Source organism: Dama dama, chromosome 2, assembly GCF_033118175.1.
Source record: "Dama dama isolate Ldn47 chromosome 2, ASM3311817v1, whole genome shotgun sequence".
NCBI lineage: Eukaryota > Metazoa > Chordata > Mammalia > Artiodactyla > Cervidae > Dama > Dama dama.
Window position 1 is genome coordinate 43,676,957 of NC_083682.1, and position 24,793 is coordinate 43,701,749.

At 37.2% G+C, this 24,793-nt stretch overlaps 1 protein-coding gene across 3 annotated transcripts in view; it reads right to left on the reverse strand.

Annotated features, from left to right (window-relative positions):
• Nucleotides 1–24,793, reverse strand: part of NOX4 (NADPH oxidase 4) — a 177,753-nt gene that overhangs the window by 22,511 nt on the left and 130,449 nt on the right. For all 3 annotated transcript variants that reach the window (XM_061120442.1, XM_061120435.1, XM_061120427.1), the window contains exons 14-17: nt 7,861–7,980; nt 6,196–6,304; nt 1,728–1,796; nt 245–345 (exon numbers count right to left, since the gene is read on the reverse strand). In XM_061120442.1, the coding sequence (XP_060976425.1) occupies nt 245–345; nt 1,728–1,796; nt 6,196–6,304; nt 7,861–7,980 (399 nt within the window). The remainder of the gene's footprint in view (nt 1–244; nt 346–1,727; nt 1,797–6,195; nt 6,305–7,860; nt 7,981–24,793) is intronic.

A 24,793-nucleotide genomic window follows, 5' to 3' on the forward strand; every position in this document is an offset into this window, starting at 1 on the left:
ATCTATGCAAATTTAAAAGTAGGTATGACAGTTTGGCTCATAAATACTTTATAGACTATTTTTAAGCCAAATTTTAATTATTTGGCATTACAGATACTTGTGGTTCTTGCTTTGCTTCCATCTTCAGTAGTGATAATTGAGTATTTAAGTGACTCTGTAATTTGCAAACCCATTACTAAGTAATCTTTAATATTTTAATTTGATCATTAGCCACATGTCAAATTTTTTGAGGAATAGTACTTACCCTCTGTTACATTTTGCTATTTCATCAAACAGAAGTTTCCACCGAGGACGTCCAATAAAAAGTCTTGAATTCAGTGCTTGATATTTTTCTCCAATTATCTTCTGCCAAAAAGAAAGCACTGTTTTATATGATACAGAATTGGGCAAATAATTCATTTCTATAACATCATCTTTCCTGGTGCTGTGGCTTCCTACTAAATTGCTATGACATAAAGAATATAAGTGTCAAATGGCAACCTATTAAGTATAATCATTTAGAAGTACCATTTCCTCCCTCTTTCCCTTTAAAATCCATTATCTTCTTGAATATCATTAGTACAAATGACTGACTTTCCTAGACTTCAGTTAGTTGCTTGAAGCAACTGCAGCATTAAAGAATGCATTCTAATTGCCTATTCTCAAAGAGCGCGCAACACATAAGCTTTGTTGAAGCATTTTTGTACTGCAAAGTTGTCATATTTGGCTCATTATATGAGTAAGATACTGCAAATTGTCATCATAAATTTGGGGAAATGATCCTGAACATGACAGTCTATTACAGCAGAGTTCCAAATTTGGAATCTATCAAAAAACAACTTCTAATGGACTGCTGTTTGCAATTAACAAGAGTATTAGATCTGAATAGATGGTAAAGAGAGTCAAGTAAGAAAGAAAAATGTCCGAGTCCCAGGGAGACAAACTGAGAACAAGATGTAATTTATGCTTCATATCTTAATCACTGCAAAACCATGAGGCATAATGATACTGATTTGCTTCATGACAGTATAAAATAAAATGTTTTTACATACCAAGTAGGGTAGAAATCTGACTAAAAAAATAGCCTTAGATTAGTTTTGAAGTAACAGACAAGCATTCATATTTTGCATTCAAAGAATTACAGAAAATATAAGATGGAAAATACAACAATAAAACTTGTGAAAGCATTCATGCCCAGGTTTATATGGCTATACATCTCCTCAAAGTTGTCTATATACAGTTTCCTCATCCATGATATGGGGATCACAATATCATTTACCTCTTGTATCTGTTGGAATTACATGAGATAATGTGTATGAGATGCTCAATACAGTGTCTAGCAGTGAAGTAAACAATGCATGATGGATGTTTCATTTTTTAGTTTCCTTTGAAGAGAAACAAGCTTAATTGTGTATGACCTTATCTTCTCTTGCCACAGAAAACCTCCCCTCGATGAACACGATCACAAGACTATTCACTTGTGTTCTCATCTCTAGGGAGGTGACGGTGAAAAGGAGAGACATGAGCTCAGAGGTCCACTTCAGTCCCAGGTGAGGACAGATGAAAGGCAGAAAACGGTTGACTTCAAGGATGAGCCATGAGTTTGCTGGATACATTCCAAAAGTGGCTTTCCTCTGGGAATCGTCTCTTCAAACCACCTGCAGAAATTTTCTTCCAGCACAGCCCCTACAGTAAATCTTCTGTTCTCAAGAGACTTGTTTAATTTACAATAACATCCAGGCACATACCTGTATCCCATCTGTCTGACTGAGGTACAGCTGAATGTTGACATAATCAGGTCTGTTCTCTTGCCAAAACTGAGAGGACATAAAAGTAAGTAGACATTAAACTGTGTTCTATATTCACAGACTCTCTCTTAACCTAACGTATGTGATTCTGCAATCTGTTAAGATGTATCTGGTCTTACCACAGCCAACATCTATGAGCAAATGTGTATACATACACACATATACGTGCACCACATACATGGCATTCTAACATTAATAACCTGTCCCTGACAGATTTAATTAGTTATGATGAAGGAAATGGATGGGATTAGTTCTGCTATCTTCAGAGACACAAAATCAAATATGCTAAATACTATAGTAATATTCCTGTAAATCCTCTCATTTATTTCTTGTTTTATTTGCTGAGTCTCTAAATTTTACTCAAGATTTCACTCAGAAAGAACATGTTTTTCTTTACAAAAAAGTCAAAAGTGATACACAAAATGCATGCTAGGCATCACAGAAACCAAAACAAATGAAAATAAGGTAGGAATGGAGCCATTCCCACCTTCCTCCTATGCAGCACTGATTTTTCCCTTATATAACAATGTATGAGGCAGAGAGTGTATCTGCCAAAATAAAAGCATCTGGGAAAGCTCTCAAACACTTTGATATCTTGAAAAATAAATGGACCAAGAAAAATATCTGAAGAAAAGTGAATTCAACAAAGTGGGTAAAAGGGTTTTGACCCAGATGCTTCTTTCATCCAGAAGGCAAAATGAATCTGTTCATGACCCTAGCCTTGCTCTGGCTGAATCCTGACTTGTGAAATCTACACTTAAAAAAATATTCTTCTTCTCAGGGTCTCCTTTCACCACCCTAAAACAAAGAAATGCTGAAGGAGAAGGAAAAGAAATCAATATCAGAAGAGAAGGAAGGAACACAACCACCATGGTGCATTCTGGAGAACAGAGATGAGTGTCTGATGTGTAGACCCTGAGGAAAGGCCTAGAAGATTGCAGCAGCCAAACTATTTTCCTGAGCATCAGTGTGCACAATAGGTTTGCTGGCGATGGGATGGTTTTGCTGGACCTTATTGCAGCAAATGAACCAACTGATTGCAAGTGCTGTTTCTATTATTCATTGGAAAGACTTGCTGAAGCTCCAATACTTTGGCCACCTGATGTGAAGAGGTGGCTTATTGGAAAAGACACTGATTCGGGGAAAGATTGAGGGCAAGAGGAGAAGAGGGCAAAAGAGGGTGAGATGGTTGGATGTCATCACTGACTCAACAAGAATTTGAGCAAACTCCAGGAAATAGTGGAGGACAGAGGAGACGGGTGTGCTACCATCCATGGGGTTGCAAAGAGTTGGACGTGACTTAGTAACTCAACAACAACAACAATTGTTTCTATACAGTGTGAAAATAATGATTTTTAAGGGATATACTTGGACTCAAACTGAAAGTTTTAGGAATGCAAAGAAGTTATTTTGCAAATACAGAGTGACCAAGTGAGGTTACAGCACCCCTCTGGCACCCTTTACAGTAGTAAGGGCACCTGGTAGGGGACTACAAGACTTGTTTGTATTGCCATCACTGTCTGACCTTGAGACTTCTAGAGAGGTACTCAACTTACATAGGTCCCCGTTTCTTCATTAGGACAATGACCTCATCTCACAGGTTTTCTCCAGAACTAAAACTACACATTCTCTGATAGGTGGCAACGCTAAATTATAAAATCCCAATAAAAACCTATTTTACTTTGAAAGTAATAAGTGATGATTCTCAGAACCCATAATATTCTTAAAATATAATCATTATATTCCATGCCACAGATGCCTCAAATTATATCCAAAAACTAAAGTCATTTTAAAGTTAACTCGAGTTTTTTTAAAAAAAAACAAAAAAGCCCTTTAGGAATTGAACCAGGATGCACAAATCTTAACTGTGAGGGGCTGGAGGAATTTCCAAGTACCAGTAATGGACAGCCCCTCACAAAACACATGACTTGCATTTATTTTTGTCTTAAATGTCTCCTGGGATGCTGCTCTGAGATCACACCAATAACTGCTGCATCAATAACGTGTTCAGTGCCCACAGAGGGAAGAATGCAAATTTAAAGAACACATTTAAAGAATGCAAATTTAAAGAACACATTTTTAATATCAATGTCTCCACTTTAGCTTATCCCTCATTGTAGACAAAAAATAGTATCTACTAAAACACACACACACATACTAAATTTGGTAACTTTGGTAAATTTAGTAAATTTGGTAAATTACTAACTTTGGTAAACTTAAAGAACACATTTAAAGAATGCAAATTTAAAGAACACATTTTTAATATCAATGTCTCCACTTTAGCTTATCCCTCATTGTAGACAAAAAATAGTATCTACTAAAACACACACACACACATACTAAATTTGGTAACTCATTTGCAAATGCAGAAAATAATAAAAGCCTTTTCTTTTTAACATCATCCTCAGAGGATCGAAGGACCAGTGTCCATCCTCTTGACGTGAAAAATCAAAACAGGTGTGCAGAGGTGTGTGCAGAAGATAATCAACACCACATTGTTTACACTAGTTTTAAGCATTTATATTATTTATTCCATGGACTCCTAAGGATTAAACATATCCACCAAAAAACTTGAGAAAAAAATTTAAGATTCAGCTACTTTGACTATCCAGCCATTTATATATTATTTCTTTTATTCCTTTCCTGCTCTGCTACTTGCCCCATAAAGCACCTATTATTTAAATGTGCTCTTGGATCCAATTATAAGCTCTATACTTTTTCAAGAAAGAAAATTTCAATCTAGAAAAACAGACAAAGGTAGAAATGGGAACTCCTACAGAAATACAAGTGGTTGATAAGCATAGGAAGAGAGGTCCAATCTCATTTGTTTCAAGGAAAAATACAGTGAGACCCCCTAGTTTAAGAAATGGCTAGAAATGTAAAAGATCGGTAATATAACGTTTGGAGTAAATTTTTCTTATATCCTTTGGTGGAAGTGTAAATTGTTTTAGCATCTTTGGGGGCATTTTGTCAGTATCTATTATAAATTTAAATTCTTTCCTGAAGTCCTCACAGCCTCCAACTCAGGAAGTCCAGTTAGACATTAATCTAGAGAAAACACACTTGAAAGTGGTGACGATGCTCTTCTTGAAAGATTTTCCCCTCTTAACCTTAAGTACAGAACTATTACCTCTTGGTTTCCTACCACCTCACTGGCCACTCTGATTAATCTCCTTTCCTGACTTACTACTCATTTTCTGCTCCTCTGGAAGCTGCAGTATCCCGAGAATTATATTTTTACATTTACTCGCAAGATGACCTACAATCATATCAGTCTGCTCAAATCCTTTCAGTGGCTTCTCATCTCTCTGCTTTTTTTCTCCTGATTTAGCAGGCCCTTGGTGAGTCCCAGGAATCGGCACTTTTTTTTTAAAATTGTGGTAAAATACACATAGCATAAGATTGATCATTTTAGCTGTTTTTAAGTATATAATTGATTAGCATTAAATATATTCATATTGTTGTGCAACCATCATCACCAATCTGTGTCCAGAATTTTTTCATCTTCGCAAACTGAAACTCTATATCCATTAAACAGTAACTCCCCATTTGCCCTCTGGGAAACCTCTGGCAACCACCATTCTATCATCTGTCTCTATGAATTAGACTACTCCAGGTCCCTTATATAAAAGGAATCACAATATTTGCCCTTTTGTGTCTGGTTAGATAGAAATACACTTTAAAAAAAGCAATTTGCAGAACAATACAAATAGTATGATAGCATTTTCAGAATGCTCACGAGTAACATCTGGTTACATGGATTGGACATTGTTGCTTCATGTAGATTATTACAAAAATCTGTAGCAACAATGCATATATGTATTACCTGAATAACTTAAAAAATAGATATATTAACAGAGAAGTAAAAGTTGCAGGTAAGACAGATGAAAATGCCTGCTTTCATCTCTGAAAGGAATACAGCTTAGAATTCGGGATTTTTGAAATTCTGTATACTGGGCCAAAAGTTGGCTGATGATCCACTTGGAATGTTGAAGTTGGAGATACGAACTATGAGAATAAAGGCTGAAAAGTGTAACAGTAATTGTCTGCAGATGTTTTCTTCCATCTGTCCTCAGTCACAATGCCATTTGCATTCACATTTGCATAATATGTTTCCGATATGCATGTATTACCAACCATATGCATTCATTTCCATGTTAAAACATTCTATGTTAAAACATGTCCTAGATATACATATTCACAGATACCAGTATCTGGAAAGATGTGCTCCAAATTATTAAAAGATTGTATCTCTGTTTTTTTTTTAAGCTTAAGGAATATTTTTCCTCTTCACTACTCCTCTGCATATTATTCTATAGTGAGCACCTATTACTTTTATAATTTGAAATAAAATGGCTACTTTTAAAATTAAAAAAGACTGCAAAAGTAAAAACAAACCTAATTTTACCTTGTTATACAACACACAGAGTAAGTCTGCAAACCAGCGGAAGGACTGGATATCTCTGCATACCCAAATAAAATACAATCTTCTAAGCTTGTATGGTTTCCAGTCATCCCTTTAAAAATGAAACAACACAGGACTGATTATGATGCCAAAAGAATTAAGAATCCCTATATCCTTGAAATTTTGCTTCTCATTAGTAAGTAATCTACAGAGAAAACAGTCATTTATATTCTAGTATCTGATACACCACTTACTCTAACTCTCAAATTAATTTAAAATGTAATATACTGAGTCAGAGACATAATATAATCCATGAATTAAAGTGTTCATGCTTGTGGATAGTATATGCATATTACCTATTTCCAATTGAAGGCAATAAACTAAACTCTTGGATCAGCTCTGCATCTCAGGAAAAAAGTTTTCTTATTTTTCTGTTAATTCTATCACTCAGAAGGGCGCCAATGGTCATCTTGCCCTGGGTTCCAGGCAAAATGAGCCAAAACCATTCCAGAAAGCTGGTTGTTTATCCCCTTCTTAATCATCATTAAAGAAAGAGATTTCACAACCACCTACTATGTAATGCATTCCAGCAATTCACAATTCCAAGTCTGGATTCCTCCTTATAATTATGAAGTAAGCTTGAGGTTAACAAAATATTATTCCCTTGTTTAAACTTTAGGTGTCCAAATAACTTGCAGTATGTTTTCAGAAACAACTAATTTCTGGTTTGGAATATAGTTAATTTTTTAAGAACCTCCCAAAAGTCCCAAATTTATATCAAGTTTTTAAAATTGAAATATCATTCAAACACATCACTTCAAATTATTATTTCTTTTTTCATACTTCATAAAACAAGCTTTTAATGAAAACTGTGTTTTCTTGAAAAGTGAATGGAATAGATTTTGTTTGTGGTTTCATGAGAATCCCTGTCAATTAAGTTTTGCTTGTAAACCAAAACTAAAATAACTGAATAAGTATATCCTGCTTAAGCAATCTTACCTCTGAAATTTCTATTCTTCAGTCTGTTATAAATCTGCTGAGTAACAGACTCAGGAATGATGTGCTCATTTGTCATCTCCTCAGAGAGGATTTCCTGACGATACCTCTACAATAACCCTGACCCTTTATTTCTATATCCATTAATCTTTCTTCTCTTCACCACACTTCTAATATTTTCTGAAATGCTGTTGTTTGTGAATTTTTCACTGGTTTATTTTTTGCCTGCCCTATTTGAAAGTAAACTCTTCAAGGGCAGAGACACTACTCACTCATTGCTACATTAGCAGTAACTATAAGATCAACTGCACATAAATGCTCAAAAATATTTGTTGACTAAATGAATTAGTAATGCCACTTACTCCTGATGAGAAAGCAGAGAAATAGGGGCCGGTGGAATGACTTTAATAGAGGAAAAAGACAGAGTAAGGCATAATTGTGGTACGGATATTATTTTATAAGAGAATATGCTGAAAGCCATAGACCACGTATTGAGAAGCACTCATTTATTCCCCTTATCAACCTGTAATAGGGTTTTTGAACAAGTAGAAGAATTCTGTAAGGAGTTACGTCTCACTAATAGAGATGTCTGAAATAGACAGCTCTCTATGTGGACTAATATAATGGATCAGAACAACATACAGCAGAGTGTTAAAAAAAACACAAACATACAGCAGAGTGTTGAGGAGTGATGCAAACGGAGTGACTCCAATGCCTCCAGCCACGCAGAGGCTAACCTCGTAGTTCAGTGCCTCTTCAAATGGACTTCCAAAGGGACCATCAATATATAGCCTGTGGAGAAGGCAGTCAAGGAGGGAGAAAAATGAAAATGAGTTAAATTAAGTGGCTGTAATATGTGGCAAGCATGCTAAATCTAGTGTCTAAGCTTTGTGATAGCCCAGGCCTCATTTCATTGTTTCTCATAGTGATAAACCTAAAGGAACAAAAAGTGTTGCTTATGAACTATCAATATAAAAACAAGTACACCGGCTTCAAAGCATTCCTATTTTGAGGGAAATATCAATTAATGTGAAGGGAAATGTAGATAGGACCATGAGGGTGAGCCAAGGACTAGTTAAAGCTTTGATTTATTTTATTACTATATATTGGACTAAATTAAAATATCTTGTTTTATTGTGTCTAAATTCAATAATGCTATTGAATATTGCTATAAGTCAAAAGCAAAAATATTTCTTGAAACCTTTATTATGTAAACAGAAAAGAAGCTGACCCTGTTTCCCTTCTTGCTCTGGTCAGGTTTTAGTATAGGGCCTACAACAATCTCAAAGGAATCTCCTATTACTTTGTATATTCAAATATATGTGTGTGTGTGCATGTGTATGTCTATGTGTGTGAAATCCTTCTTAACTACAATGAAACTTGCTAACTGCTCACTCAATATTCATCCTTCCATTCTTTCTTATTTTTTTAAATTGACATATAGTTGATTTACACTGTTCTGTTAGTTTGTGTGTTTGTGTGTATAGCAGTGATTCAGTTATACATATCCATATATCTATTATTTTTCAGATTATTTCCCTTTATACATTATTGTAGAATACTGATTAGAGTTCCCTAGGCTGTATAGTGTAGGTCCTTGCTGGTTATCTATTTTATACACAGCAGTGGGTATGTATTATTCTAAATTCCTAATTTGTACCTTCTCCCCCTCTTTGGTAATCATAAGTTTGTTTTTTATGTCTGTGAGTCTATTTCTGTTTTGTAAATAAGTTCATTTGTATCATTTTTTTTAGATTCCACATATAAGCATTATTATACAATATTTGTCTTTCTCATTTCGCTTTAGCATGATAATCTCTAGGTCCATACACATTGCTGTAAATGGCACGATTTCATTCTTTTATGGCTGAGTAACATTCCATTGTATATGTATATATGTAATTATATAAAATATTACATATATGTATACCACACCTTCTTTATCCCTCTATCTGTTGATGGACATTTAAGTGTTATTGCTTAGTAATAAAACATTAATGTTACTCAGGGAAGCAAAGTGCTCAGCTAAAATATTACACGTCCAAGACTGACTTGCATCAATTTTGGCTGCATAACTATGTTCAGCCTAATGTGATTTAAATGTAAGTACAGTTAGAAAAAGTGCAGCCCTGTTTACAACAGCCAAGACAAGAAAGCAATCTAAATGTCCACTGACAGAGGAGTGGATAAAAAAGATATAGTACATACATACAATGGACTATCACCCAGCCATTAAAAATAATGAAATAATGCCATTTGCAGCAACATAGACGGACCTAGAGATTGTCATACTGAGTGAAGTAAGTCAGACAGAGAAGGAGAAATATTGTATAATATCCTTTATATGTGGAATCTAAAAATAAATGATACAAATGAACTTATTTATGAAACAGACTTAAAGAATGAGCTTATGGTTGCCAGAGGGGAAGAACAGGGGGAAGGGATAGTTAGGGAGTTTGAAATCAACATGTACACACTGCTATATTTAAAATGGATAACCAACAAGGACCTACTCTATAGCACAGTGAACTCTGCTCAATGTTATGTGGCAGCCTGGATGGGAGGGGGCTTTGGGAGAGAACGGATACATCTCCATGTATGGCTGAGTTCCTTTGCTGTCCACCTTAAACTATCACAAGATTGTTAATCAGCTATACTCCAACAAAAAATAAAAAGTTAAAAAAATACCAATCACTCCATCCCTCCTTTTTTTTCTTCTTTTCTACTGAAATGTCCAATTTCAATAGACAATTGCAATTTCAATTTCAATAAAATAACTGCTGTGTTCCTTGATGAAAGTATAACCTCATAACTAAGACCTATAAACCAGCTGACCAAAATTTCTACAAATGGCTTTTAGTGTAACAATCAAAAGAGGTATTTGCAGATGCCAAACAAAAGAAAAATTGGAAGGCTCCTTGAAGGAAGCTGTCTGCATCTCTTTATCCCTGTCCCCTTCTTCCCTCCTTCTTGGTGTCTGAATACGTGTTGACTTGATGGCCTAAACACTTATCTTTGATGACTGTAAAACTGCCATACCCTCTATGGACTGCCTAGTTCTAGATACTTTTATGTTTAAAAAGCCACATATATATATAAAACACTGCCATTTTAAAGTTGCTTTCTTAATAAAAATAACTTTCTTAAAAAATAATAACTGTCCAAAAAAGCAAATTTGGGTAGTCAGCCTAATGATATAAATACCTTTATTGTTAATATTGTTAATCTATCTCATTATTGTGGGGGGTTTCAGCCAAGAACATAGAAAGGTAAAGAAAAATTATTTTTCATTCTCAACACTTCTTAAAAGGTACAACAAAGGACATTTTATCTGACCAACAAAGAACAGAGTAAGGAATCATGAAGTTACCTCTCTCCTACTTATCTGCTTTCCAGCCCACACACTCACCCTCCCCACACCCTAAATAACTACTCTCTGATATTCTGAAATAACTCTGGGCAAGAAGACAGGAACATGGGGTTCTAGTCATTCACTAGCATTGGGATCACAGGCAAGTTACTTATCCTAACTCTGATTTTCTTCATCCAAAGAAAAAAAAAAAACAAACCAGTACCAATTAGTAGACAGAAAAGCCTATTAAGAATTGCACAGGGCCGCAAATATCAGACATGCTTCAATTTAATGCCTCCAGAGTACCATCAAGCCCTTGGAGAGTCCAACATCAACACAAGAAATGAACTAAGTTCAGTGTGAGATGAGAGACGCACATAGGAATTTGATCTGAAGGAGATTAAATAAATGGGGGGAAATGAATGTGCTCTTATGTAATTCAACATATAAAAATGGAAGGTTTACTCTGAGTAAGGCACATTACTATCCGCTGCAGCAAAAAAAGAGATAGGAAAAAGGAGAAAAAACAGAGATTAGCAACTGAGTAATCGCAACTTCAGTCTTTAAGAAGGTTATAAAGAGGGAAGTGGTCAAGACAAAAACACACACAAGTATGAAATAAAGCACAATTTTAGAAGCGTGTTACATAGCCATATTACATACATTCAATGCTTCGTACTTTTCACATATAATGCTATACCTGTAACATTTTGTGATGTGAGTACAATATTATTATCTCCATTCAATAAATGAGGCACTTGAGACCACAAGGGGCCATGACCAGTCTGAAGTTTATGCCTCCTAGATGGAATGCTGGGGTGGAGATGGGGGACAGGGTGTAAGAAGACTAAAAAGTGAAGAAAGATGGACCGTATCTTGTTTGTAAAGAGAACCTGTTAGGTTGTGCAACTCAGATCTAAATACAACTTTCTGCTCGGAAATAAGAGGTGCTTTGGTGACAATCATGGGTCATATGTGAGAATTTTCTGGAACTAACCCTGCCTGTGTCCAAGGAGCAACGCAGGCGGACCACTGCACCCAGCTGCTTTGAGCAGCCTGCGCTCCATCAGGCAGGGGATAAATGTGAAAAAACACACAGACACTCTCTCAATGAGTGTGTGAAGCAGAGGGTGTCACCCAGCACCCAGTTCTCCAGGAACCAAGCCATAGCCACAGCCGTTGCTGACAACGGTGCACCCTGAAAGGAGCTCAGGGTCAAGATCGAGATGAGGAGCACTGTGCTCTGGGGAAACAGGCAAAAAGAAAAAAATCCTTCATATGTACTTAGAAGTATTTCAGGAGAAAGTTTTATGAACCGGGATTCTTGCATCTTCCTACACTAGAAAAAGCACTAAAATCATTCATTGGTATATCTGTTCCTCAGGCCTAATGGCAAGCTTCTACTGAGATGTGTGCTCGATTACACCGACCTCTTCACCAAAATCACAGGCATACTGGCCTCCACCCCCACCTCTCTGAAATAGTTTCTCAGAGCTACTTTAAAGGCTGTTTGCTGGGCTACTTTCCTCACTAAGGTACTGAATTAACTCAATTCCCAGCTCTTACGTTGTACGATTTTTGTTTTTTTCCCAGTTGACAACAGTCTTTGCAGGGATATGAAAAGGAGTCTGTTTTTCTCAGCAAAAGTGATCTGGGGTTGAATTTTGGAATTGTTCAGGAATGTTTAAGTTTTGTAGCCATGCACTTAAACAAGTTAAAAAAAAAATTATTATTATGGAAATTCCAGCAAGGGATGAGGATGGGGGTGGGGAGGCTGAATAGTTCTGTTGTTATGATTCTGAAATGCTCCGTCCCGTTTCTCTGTGAACATAAAATTACTGTTTAATTACACATTTTGAAATGTGCAAGTTTCTTAGTAACTAAAATTTCACATTAGAGAACAGACTGAATATTGAAAATATATTCAATAAAGATATTTTATGTGATGTGTTAGCCTTAAGCATAAAAGACCTGGTGACTATTAGCTGTGCCCAATGAAAGAGAAGGCTGAGAGGACAGTATATAAGGGTCAAAGCATATATGTTTTTTCTTAATAGGCATTAGGTAGATAATAACACTGAACAACTTTATAGCACCTTGAAGATTATGAAACACATCTCTATAAAGCTCTGGTTTGATCTCAGATCAATCCTGAGTTTGGCAAAAATGGGCATTTCTCCCTATATTCTCTCTTGGTTGTTGTGAAAGGAAATGTTATTTTTTAATTAAATTTCAGAGTATAACAAACCTCTGGGGCAGTGAAGTTTCTATAAGAGAATAGCTATCTCTGAAGTAAATTAGACGTCCCAAGGATTATTCTTCTAACCAAAATAAATGTATAGGCCTGATCTTTCTGCTTATGTAAAGATACTGCAGTGTAAAACCAATAGCTTTTTCCTTACTTTTCTGACAGTAAAGCTATGTAACTGGCACAGTGCTGCATGCCTTAGATGAATTATTTGTGATTATTAAACAGGAGTTAAATGGTATTATTCTACTTCACTGAGTAGGAAGCTGAGGTTCTAGAAGTTTAAATAATTCCTCCAGGGCACACATTTAATAAGCGGTTTACGTCTACCACCAGAATAAACTCCATCTCTGTTTATGAAATCCAACAAACCAAACTATCTTCCTAAAGGGACATTATTCTAATTCTGTCAACCAGAGAAATAATAAACTGAACCTTTTTCTATCAAATATTAACTTTCTTTATGCCTGAGAATATTTTTACCTTAAAGTCTACTATATCTGAAACATTATTTCTTTGGTTAGAATGTCTCTGCAGTATTCTTCACCTTCTTCAGCTTTTCAGCCTGTCTTTTATCTTCATGTTCTGAGTGGAGCTCTTGCAAATAGCTTATCGCGCCTCTTTGATTTTCTCATTTCAATCTGACAGTCTCTCCCTTTGAACTGTTGAATTTGGTTCAATGATGCTGAATTACCACACTACCCCCTTGTACTGTTTGTCTAACTTTTTGTTTCTTCTCCTCTCCGTTCTTTTCTTGATTACTTTTATGTTAAATGTTGGTCTCTGCTTTTACTTTTCTGTAAGTAAATAATGACTTTTCCTAGAGTGAATTTATTTTTATTATGTTGCTTGGGATTTATTGATAGCCCCAGATTTGAACTATTATTTCTTAAAATATTACATCTCCTTTCACTATCTCTTTTTTTATCTTTTAAACCTCTAATGTAAAGTGAACTTCTCATTCCATCTCCCACATCTCAACCTTTCTTTCATATTCCCCATATCTTTGTCTCTGTGTACCACATTCTGGATAATTACTTCAGTTCTATTTGCCAATTCATTTATTCCCTCCATGGCTGCGATAAACTGCTCAAGTTTATGATATTGTTATCTCTCACTTCTAGAAGTTCTATTGGCTCTTTTTCAAAAATGTCTTGAGAAATTCGATTGTCCTTTGTCTCAATCATTAGTTTATTTTTTATGGAGGAGAAAGAGTGGCTTTATTACTTTCCCAGGCAAAGGGGGAACACGGTAGGTTAGCACAGGAAGAACTGTGCCCCTCAATTATTATTTTAATACTATTTTATTCTTTAGACATATTAAACATTTGCTTCATACTTTTTAAATATACAACTTTACTAACAAGTACTCATGGTGATTTGTTTCCACATTTTCTAAAAATATGAGCTTCTTGATGCCTCATGTGTAGGAATCCTTTGAGGATTAAAATGTAACCCCCCAAAAGAGGATTTTCATTTTCCTCTTCCAGGCCACAAGAGAATGCCATGAATCTGGAATCACTTTAAACTAAATTTTTGTCTCTGTTTTCATTGGGTTATGCACGCATTGTGAACTCACTGTTCTAACCCAAGTGAGATGGAGCTTGTGTTTATTAAGTATCAGGGGAGATTTCTTTTCCAGTTCCTCTCAGAATCAAGGACAAAATAACTCAATTGTCTTCACTACCTCCTTCTGCAGAGCCAACTATCTAATCTCTACTTTATTCACTGAAGATGTTTTACTTGAGGAGTCTGGGCCATTTGCAGGAATCTCTGACCTGCCCTCCAACGCGATTCAGAAGCCACACATTAGCTCCTGTCTACCACACGCATGGCCTAACCTTTGAGGGATAAGCTACGAGTTACAGCATTCACTTCACTTATTCATCTAGATAGGATATTCTTTGTGGCTTATGACCATAAGCAATTATTTTTATCTCCTACCATATTAAACATGTATTAAAGTTATTAATGTGTGGGTGCTTAGATTTGTAGGCTTTCTATATTTGCATTATATTTGTATATACAGGCTATATTTGTATATATATATTTGTATATATAGGCTATATATATTTGTAGGCTTTCAGATTATTATTGAGCATAAAGTATGTTATATAATGTTTATTTTTTACTCTTAAATTCACACATACATATACATAAGGGGCTTCCCAGGTGGTGCTAGTGATCAGGAACATGCCTGCCAATGCAGAAGACATAAGAGATGTGGGTTGGATCCCTGGGTGGGGAAGATCCCCTGGAGGAGGGCATGGCAACCCACTCTAGTATTCTTGCCTGGAGAATGCCATGAACAGAGGAGTCTGGCAGGCTACAGTCCATGGGGTAACAAAGTGTCGGACAGGCCTGAAGTGACTTAGCATGCATGCATAGACACAGACATATAGCTGGATCCCCACTGATAGACTTAGTTCTTGTAGAAAGTAAAGGAGAATATTTTTTTGCCCTTTGTTTTTTGTGCTGGCTAATGTAGCCTTGATCTGCTAATATGTGACTTGAAATGTTTATTAATATGAGGAAATTAGTTTCAATAATATAAAATAAAAGCTACCAAACTCTTCAAACTGTCCACACACTAGGCAGTTACCCGGAAGCATGAATCATAAGCCGACAGTTCCTAGTGAATTTTCAAGTAAAGCACCTAACCAAATTTCACACCCCAGTCCAATGTATATTTAAACCCAGCTGCAAGCCATATTAAAATAAAATCACTTTTGAAAGCTTTTGGAAAGAAGACATTCAGTTAAAATCAACACTTTATGATTGAATTTAGATCTTTAGACTTGAATACTACATCAGCCTTTCCAACAAAGAGTGCTATTTTAAAATTTATATTTAATATGAACTGTTATTTATTAAGATGATATCGAATCTTTTTACTTGTCTGTCCACTTACATGCCTTTAGGCTCAAATATTTTGCAATTTCTTTTTTTCAAACAAATCATCCCATCCTTTTCCTAGCTCTCCTCTTTCTTCCATATGGCAACTTTATGTTTCTGCTGAAAGCAAGGTGTACAGCAGGTCTTTATCTTAGTTGCTGGCTAATTTTAGTTTGAATAACTTTTAAACCTCAAATTTATTTGTACGGTATTTTGCTTTGCCATTTCTTTTCTATTAGTGCAGAAAGCTCAATCCAGGTAAGAAGTAGACCATAGTTTCTATCATTATTATATATGTTCACAGCCAAAAAAAAAAAAAAAACGAGAGAGAGAGAGTGGAACAGAAAATACGGGACAAATAATCAGTATAAAATAATGCTATAAAATGTAATTCAAAGTAAATCTCAAGTTCAGTAAACTACTGTCAGTCTAGAATAAGACAATAAAATAGTGCAATTTTATTATTAATTAATAATTTATAATAATTTTATAATAAATTAATAAAATAGGGTCTTTCAAGAGGTTCACCTAAAACATAAGGGTTCAAAAAGTTGAAAATTAAAGAATAAAGACATAAGAGGGAAATGTATTCAAAAGCAAAAGATTTGTAGTTAACATTTAGTTCAGATGAAACAGACTTTAAGGAAAAAAAAACATTGCAGATATGGTGTTAGTAATCACTGATAACTCAGCTGGGTGGAGCGGGCTTTCGCATTTTCCTTTGCTATCAAAGACGGTGACCATGAGGAGAGAGACTTCTTTATTCTCTTCTCTTCTTTTCTGTTCAGTAAGCAGAGCACTTCCCTCTTCCCTGGTCACAGCTATGATAAAACTTGATCTTGAAAGGAATGAAAAGCCCTTCATTAGCCTTGGACTAATATGTGGTATGTTTCCATTAAAAGTGTGGTTCTTGGGCCCAAAGTATCAATTCTACATGAGAACTTGGTAGAAAGAGACTCAGATCCAACTTCAGACTTACTGAATCAGAATCCGTGTTTTATGAGGGCTCCTGGGTGGTCTGTAACCACATCAATGTCTGAGATGCATTGCTCTTGTGCTTCCCCGGTGGCTCAGATGATAAAGAATCTGCCCACAATGCAGAAGACTCGGGTTTGATCCCCGGGTTGGGAAGAGAAGGGCTACCCACTCCAGTATTCTTGCCTGGAGAACTCCATAGACAGAGGAGCCTGGCAGGCCACAGTTCATGGGTCACAAGAGACTGACAAAGCACAGACACTCCATCTTTCCAGAGAACTCTGTTAATGTTGATAATAAAGTGGGATTTTCCATCTATTTTTCTTTTGTATTCTGTGAATCTTCTTTGAGACTTTGTAGAAAGTGATGAACTAGTTCTTTCAAGATCTGGAGAGTAATGTCTGCTATCTGAATGTGAATCTTCCCCAAAATAGAATGGTTAATAAAGAATGCCAATAAAATCCAACATAATTCACATTAGCATTACCAGGAGCAGAGAATAACTGTTGTAGAAAAATGAGCACTAAATACCAACAGAAAAAAATGTGGGTGAAAAGGAAGACAGGCAAGTAATGTTACATATATATCACTGTAGATTCTGAAACAAAACCAAATCAAAACAATGAACATAGAACTATATTTAAAAATAAAATCCAAGAAAGAATTCAGAAATACCATCAATAAAATCTCAGCCTATAAAGTTAGACAGCTTTTGGGAATTAAGTGTAAAATCATCATATTTTGTGAGTATATGGACTTTAATGTTTGGCTCATTTCCTCTGCCATCATTTTTCTCTTCCTTAGATGATTCTGAAATACAGAATCCCAAAATGTTGAATTTCAGTGTGGGACACAATTTACCAGCTGCAACATTTTTCAGACAGAAAAAAATAATCACTGTACTATATGTTTCTATCATTCTATCTTCTACGCTTACTCTTTGATTGATTAGAAGCTATCTTCAAACACGAAGAAAATTTTATTGGGTTGGCAAAAATGTTTGGGGTTTTCCAAAAGCTGTTGTAGAAAAACCTGAACAAAATTTTGGCTTACCCAATATAAGTAGTATAAATAGGTATAACAAAGTACTGGACATGAAAGTGCTTTGAAAACAACAAAACACCACAAAATAAAACATATTTTTATAAGTACAGCTAGCCTTATTGTCTAGGAATCACCATGTTTTCTCCTTGGGCTTTACCACTAACTCAAAAACCCAGGAAAACCAGGATGTTGTGCTAAAACAGCTTAGCTGAGTTGCTATCTCCAGTTGCTGGCATACAATAGGTACCAAAAATTTTTGGTTGAAAGAAGTACTGAGCAAACAAAATATGCTCCACATCTTCATTTGCCTTTAACCTTAGAGACTTAATACACTTGTGACCTCATTCACTAGAAGGGAGAATGCTCACCACGGAGTAAAATTCTCGGTTCTCAAAACTTTCACAGCAATTTCTTTCAGTACAGAGATTTCAACAGCAAAAATTAGTCTTTTAAAATCTGAGTAGGAGGGAAAATGCAGCTTAAAAGACTTATTAAAAAAAAAAAACTTAAGGAAGTGAATAAAACTTGTTTAATATATAGAAATATAGTAAATTAGAATGTAGGCTCTAAATCAAGTTTAAATTATAGCTACACCAGCTAGCAGCTGCAACCTTCAGCAAGTCACCTGTCACTTGGTACCTCAGTTACACTCTCTGTAAATAGAAGGCGATATGAATAATACACGCCTCACTGGTCATTATAAGGCTTAAATGGGGTAACTGAGGTAAGGTAAAGACCACTGCTTGTCTGCCCTTTATCCATTTTCCCGTCCTCATTCCCAATTGGTGGTGGTGTTACCGTAATGTATCCACTTAAGACAAAAATGACTATATTAATATTTCCCACCTTTTCTTAAAAGACATAAGACCCACTTTAGGCTAATAAGATATAAGATGTTTGAGGCTGGGGTCCTGAGAAGTTCCTTGGAAAGGAGGACGCTGACTCAACTTGCCTGTATCTTTCATGCTTTTCTTTCTCTGTCTGGAAAGAGAATATGATGGTGGACACTGAATGAAGCATCTTACAATCAAGAGAAGAAAAGGGGACAGGAGTTGTAGACACTTGAGATGTAATATACTGACTCTGAATCAATATAAACCATCACTTATCTTTTTTCCTCAATTTTTTTGTTTCTTTTCTGGCCTCACCACCCAGCTTGTGGGATTTTAGTTCTCCAACCAGGGACTGAAACTGGGCCCTCAGCAGGAGAATGCAGAGTCCAAACCACTGGACTGCAAGGGATTTCCCTAAGCCACCAGTTATCTTGGCACTTCTTGTCACATGAGAAAAATAAGCCCCCATCATTTTAGCTATATTTTTGTTTTACGTAGCTGAATGTAAATGTACTTGACAAAAGTTTTAACATGGTGCCTGGACATAGTAAGCATGTGATAAATATTAGGTATTATCATTGATAATAAAAATCTATAATTTATATCCATTTAATGCTGATGCAGATGTACATTTTGGAAAATAATTTTCCTTTTTATCTTCATCTGATTAGGTTTTACTTTACAAGTTATTCTAATTTAGAAAAAGTCAAAAACTATCTGAGACCCTTACCTCTTGAAACCTAAAATACAGTATTATAATAATAGATACTCCACATTGAACATTTATTTGGAATTTTCCAGGCCAGAATACCGGAGTGGGTAGCCTGTCTCTTCTCCAGGGGATCTTCCCAATCCAGGGCTTGAATCCAAGTCTCCCACATTGCAGGTGGATTCTTTACCAGCTGAGCCACAAGGGAAGCCCAGGAATACTGGTGTGGGTAGCCTATCCCTTCTCTAGCAGATCTTCCTGACCCAGGAATTGAACCAGGGTCTCCTGCAGTGCAGGCAGATTCTTTACCAACTGAGCTATGAGGGAAGCCCTTACTTTAATTCAGGGACTATCTAAATGTTCTATATATACCTTCACTCCTAATCCACATCACAACTTTCACAGTAAGGTATAATCTCCCTCTTACTAGAGAGGGACTGCTACTGCTAAGTCGCTTCAGTCGTGTCCGACTTTGTGAGACCCCATAGACGGCAGCCCACCAGGCTCCCCCATCCCTGGGATTCTCCAGGCAAGAACACTGGAGTGGGTTGCCATTTCCTTCTCCAATGCATGAAAGTGAAAAGTGAAAGTGAAGTCGCTCAGTCGTGTCCAACTCTCAGTGACCCCATGGACCGCAGCCCACCAGGCTCCTCCGTCCATGGGATTTTCCAGGCAAGAGTACTGGAGTGGGGTGCCATTGCCTTCTCTGACTACAGAGGGAACCAAAACTCAAAAATCTTGAGCAATTTCCTCTAAGCCACATATCTATTAAAAAGAAAGATTGTCACTCAATCTCACTCTTGAGCACATATCTGGAAAAAGACATAATCTGAAAGAATACATGCCCCCAGTGTTCACTCACTCTTCACAATAGCCAGGACATGGAAGCAACATAAATGTCCATCAACAGCAGAATGGATAAAGAATATGTGGTACTATATAAAATGGAATACTATTCAGCCATTAAATAGAAACTAAATAACACCATTCGCAGCAAGATGAATGAACCTAGAAATTGTCCTACTGAGTGAAATACGTCAGACAGAGAAAGAGAAATATCATATGATACCCCTTATATGTGGAATCTAAAAAAGAAATGATACAAATGAACTTATTTAAGAAATGGAAACAGAATCAAGACTTAGAGAATGAACATGTGGTTGCCGAGGCTAAGGGATAATTAGGGAGTTTGGGATGGACATGTACACACTGCCATATTTAAAATAAATAACCTACAAGGACATACTGTGTAGCACTGAGAACTCTATGTTCTCATAGAGTTATGAGAGTTATGTTCACATAACTTGATGTTGTGTGGCAGCCTGGACGGGAGGGGAGTTTGTAGATGTACAGCTGCGTCCCTTTGTTGGCCACCTGAAACTCTCACAGCACTGTTAATCTGCTACACTCTAATACAGAATAAAAAGTTTTAATTAGAAACTTAAAAAATTATCTATCAACATTTTTCTTAATAACATTTTTAAAAAAAAAAAAGGAAGAAAGATAATTATTCAATTTCTGATAAGACTGACTCCAAAGCTCCTCTTCTTAATGATTGCATATTAATGATTACAATGAATTTTAAATTATTTTGATTAGGGATAAGACATAAAGTGTTAGTCGCTTGGTCGTGTTTGATTCTTTGTGACCCCCTGGACTGTGGCCCACCAGGCTCCTCAGTCCATGGAATTCTCCAGGCAAGAATACTGGAGTGGGTTGCTGTTCCCTTCTCCAGAGGATCTTCCTGACCCAGAGACTGTACAGGCAAAACAAAATATGAAAAGGGCACATTGTGTCAAGGAACTCCTGGAAAATCCTGCTTTGCAGGATGGAAGAGTTTGGAGCCATCCCTCATATGACAGTTTTTTTTTCTGGGGAAATGATGAACTATCTGTTTCCCTGAAGAGGACAGGTGTCGTTTTAGAGCATACATTCCCAGGAAGTAATCATATCCATAAAAACAACAAGAAGTGGGGGGGAGTTAAAAAAAATTGAGAAAGTCCTTGAAATCTTTCTCTCTTTTCAAAATTAATTAATTTATTTTACAACACTGTACTGGTTTTGCCACACACTGACTTGAATCTGCCAAGGGTGTACATGTGTTCCCCATCCTGAACCCCCTTCCCACCTTCCTCCCCATCCCACCCCTCTGGGTCATCTATCTTTCTCTAATGGTCCTCAAATATTAGTTTGCATCAGAAATTTTTGAAGGGCTTGCTAAAACAGAGTGCTGGACTTCATGACCAGATTTCCTGGGTCAATAAGTCTGGGGTGAAATCTGAGAACCTGTATTTCTAACAATTGCCCAGGTTACATTGATGGTGCTAGTAAAGCAGGTGAGAAGGGTACAGAGTGAGCTTGTGCAAGTGGGAATTTTAAATATGGTGACCTGGGCAGACCCTTAACATTTAAGTGAAGGCTTGGTAGGAGGTGGTGGGTGGTGGCCCACATTGTTTAGACATTAGGAACACCTTAAGGAAGGAAATTTCACCAGTAGAGGGCTAAGAAATCTCTGTAATTAATGAGTGATGAATACTAATGCAATCTCATGCATAAATAAAGGCAACATTTTTTGAAAAACTGCTTTGATTGATATCTGTTTCTTGGAGTTCTGAACTATACAAGCAAGGTTTTCCAAACAGAAAAATTAATTACTTTAACGGCTCCAAGGAGAAAAATTCTTTGGCAAGAAATTCCCATAAAACAAGCATATTATCAAAATTATATGACCATAAACATTAAGAATTGATTAATTTTTAACTGCTTTTAAACTCTTCATTTACACTGTAGGTTCGCAAGGAAAAAAGGAGAAGTGGGCAGCAGAGGATGAGATGGTTGGATAGCATCACTGACTCAACAGACATGAATTTGAGCAAACTCCAGTTTGGGACAGGGAATGCTGGCGTGCCGCAGTCCACGGAGTCACAAAGAGTTCGGACACAGCTCGGAGACTGACCAACAAATAGGTCACAAAGTGGTCCTAAAATCATGGTTTAACTCTGATAACTCTGTCAATACCATTGAGAAGCTACATATACATCACCTTATGCAAAAAGGGGTGTTGGCTCAGATGGTGAAGAATCTGCCTGCACTGCAGGAGACCCAGGTTCGATTCCTGGGTCGGGAAGATCCTCTGGAGAAGGGAATGGCAGCCCACTGCAATATTCTTGCCTGGAGGATCCCATGGATAGAGGAGCTGGCGGGCTACCAGTCCTTGGAGTCGCAATTAGTGGGAGACGACTGGGCAGCTGATACTTTCACCGTTTGCAAAAGGCAGGCTGTTTCTATCCAAGGCTATTAAGATAGGATTCTAAGATTTTTCACAAAGGAAGAACTTCAGGCCACCTTCTCTCTCAGCTGATAGACAATTTCTGCGTAAAACACAAACAGGGCTTCCCAGGTAAAGAATCCGCCTGCCAATGCAGGAGATGCAGCAGACAAGGGTTTGCCCCCTGGTCCGGAAGATTCCATACGCTGTGAAGCAACTAGGCCCTGGGCCAGCGCCCCGGCACTCCGGGGCTCCAGGGCCCCTGCTTGGCACTAGACGGCGTCCCCGGGAGCAGCCAGCGCACCGCACCTAGAGCGCAAACCCGCTCCTACACCCGGAGAAGAGCCAGGGCAGCGACGAAGGCCCAGCACAGCCACAGACAGACAGACGCGCAGATCATGAGAAAGAGACAAAACCTGCAAACAACTGAAGCCCGAGGAGACGTCTGACGGCCGAGAACGCAGAACGAGGCCGGGCAAAGAAAGCAAAGAACTCTCACAGGCGCGAGAAGGGGACTCCAGGGTACTTCATCTCCCAGAAGGTGTTTACTGCCTCAGCCTGCTCTAAGATTTCAGCTGCCTGACCTCCCAGCGACAGCGCATCTTGGCTCCGTCCTTGAACCGGTTCTGACTGGAGTCAAGAATGAGTTCCTCTCACTCAGCACTGAGGCGTCCTTATTCCTTGTCCGTTGGTCTTGCATGAATAGCGTTCCTTGACTTATCAAATGTGAGTGGAATCTTTACAACTGCAGCAGTGCCTCACTTCTTGTAGAATTTTTTTTTTTTTTTTTTTTTTTTTTGAGGTCCACGTGATTTTGCAGTCTTGACGGCAGCGTTTTTACTTATGAATCCCAGCCCAGGGGCTGGGATCTACTATTTATGGATAGTTTAAGTCCAACAATGTGCTCACCTGGATTTGAAAATACTCAAGAATTAAGAATCCTTATTGCTGCATTCTACACTCTAGCTAGAATATCCATTTTTTTTAGATCTCCTGCCAGCCAGGTTGGAATATCATCTACTATATAAAAGAAAAAACTAAGGATGAGAAAATGAAAGACAATAATCCTTTAATATTATGGATATTATGAACAAAGGATCCTTTATCACCTCCCGACTGAATATGAAACATCATCTCTCAATGAACCACCCACTTTCATGGTTCCATATGCTGTTATGCTCTTTGTTCAAGCCAAAAAGCCTCTTCATCTGATTCCATAACCCTTGTCGAGATTTCACTCAAAGGGAAAATTAAACTTTACACGAATTATCTAGACAGGAAAGTACTTTATCTTCTCTTCTCTCATTGAATTTGGTGTACTTCTCTATCATTATAGGACTTATCATATTGCTATCATTAATTTCTCCATTAAACTCTGATTCTGCTTTTCTCCCACTGGACTCCAGGTTCCTCAAAACTATTTACTACATCTTAATCACTTTTGTATTTTCAGTAATTCTGAGTGCTTCTGATGCATGTAATTTGTCAATAAATATTTGAAGAATGGAGACATGAACTGTTGAATAAATGAGAGGCAGTATAACACATTTAGTTCCAATTTGGGGGGCAGACAGACCTGGGTTTGAGATCCAGCTTTGCTGTGTGAAATTGGGTAAATCACTTAACCCCTATAAATTTTAGTCCCTTAAACTGTAAAATCTGTATAATTGGGGAAATGGTCCTACTTAACTCATGAGTGAGTGAGTGAGTGAAGTCGCTCAGTCGTGTCCAACTCTGCAACCCCATGGACCTACCAGGCTCCTCTGTCCATGGGATTCTCCAGGCAAGAATACTGGAATGGGCTGCCATTTCCTTCTCCAGGGGATCTTCCCAACCCAGGGATCGAACCCAGGTTTCCCACACTGCAGGCAGACCCTTTAACCTCTGAGCCACCAGGGAAGCCCAACTTAACTCATAGGGGGATGGTAAAGATTAAATGAAGTAAGACATATAAAGCTCATAACACAATCCTGGCAAGTAGAAAGCATTAAATGTTGTTATTTTTATTATGAATGAGCATAACTTAGTTCAGGTGACAAAAATATTACAGAAGTGCAGACTGAACAAAAATTACTAAAGAGGGAGAGAGGGTCTTTGGAAGAAGAGGAACTCAAAACTTTCTTTGGGAAGAAAAACGAAGGCAACTTGGAGAATAGATGACATCCAGAAAGGTCATCTGAAGCTCTGCAGTTTAGTTGTATTACTCTATATCACTATCTTAAGCCATTTATAAGCAGCCCATTGGAAATGACATTGGGTTAGGAGATTGTTTTCACTGTCCA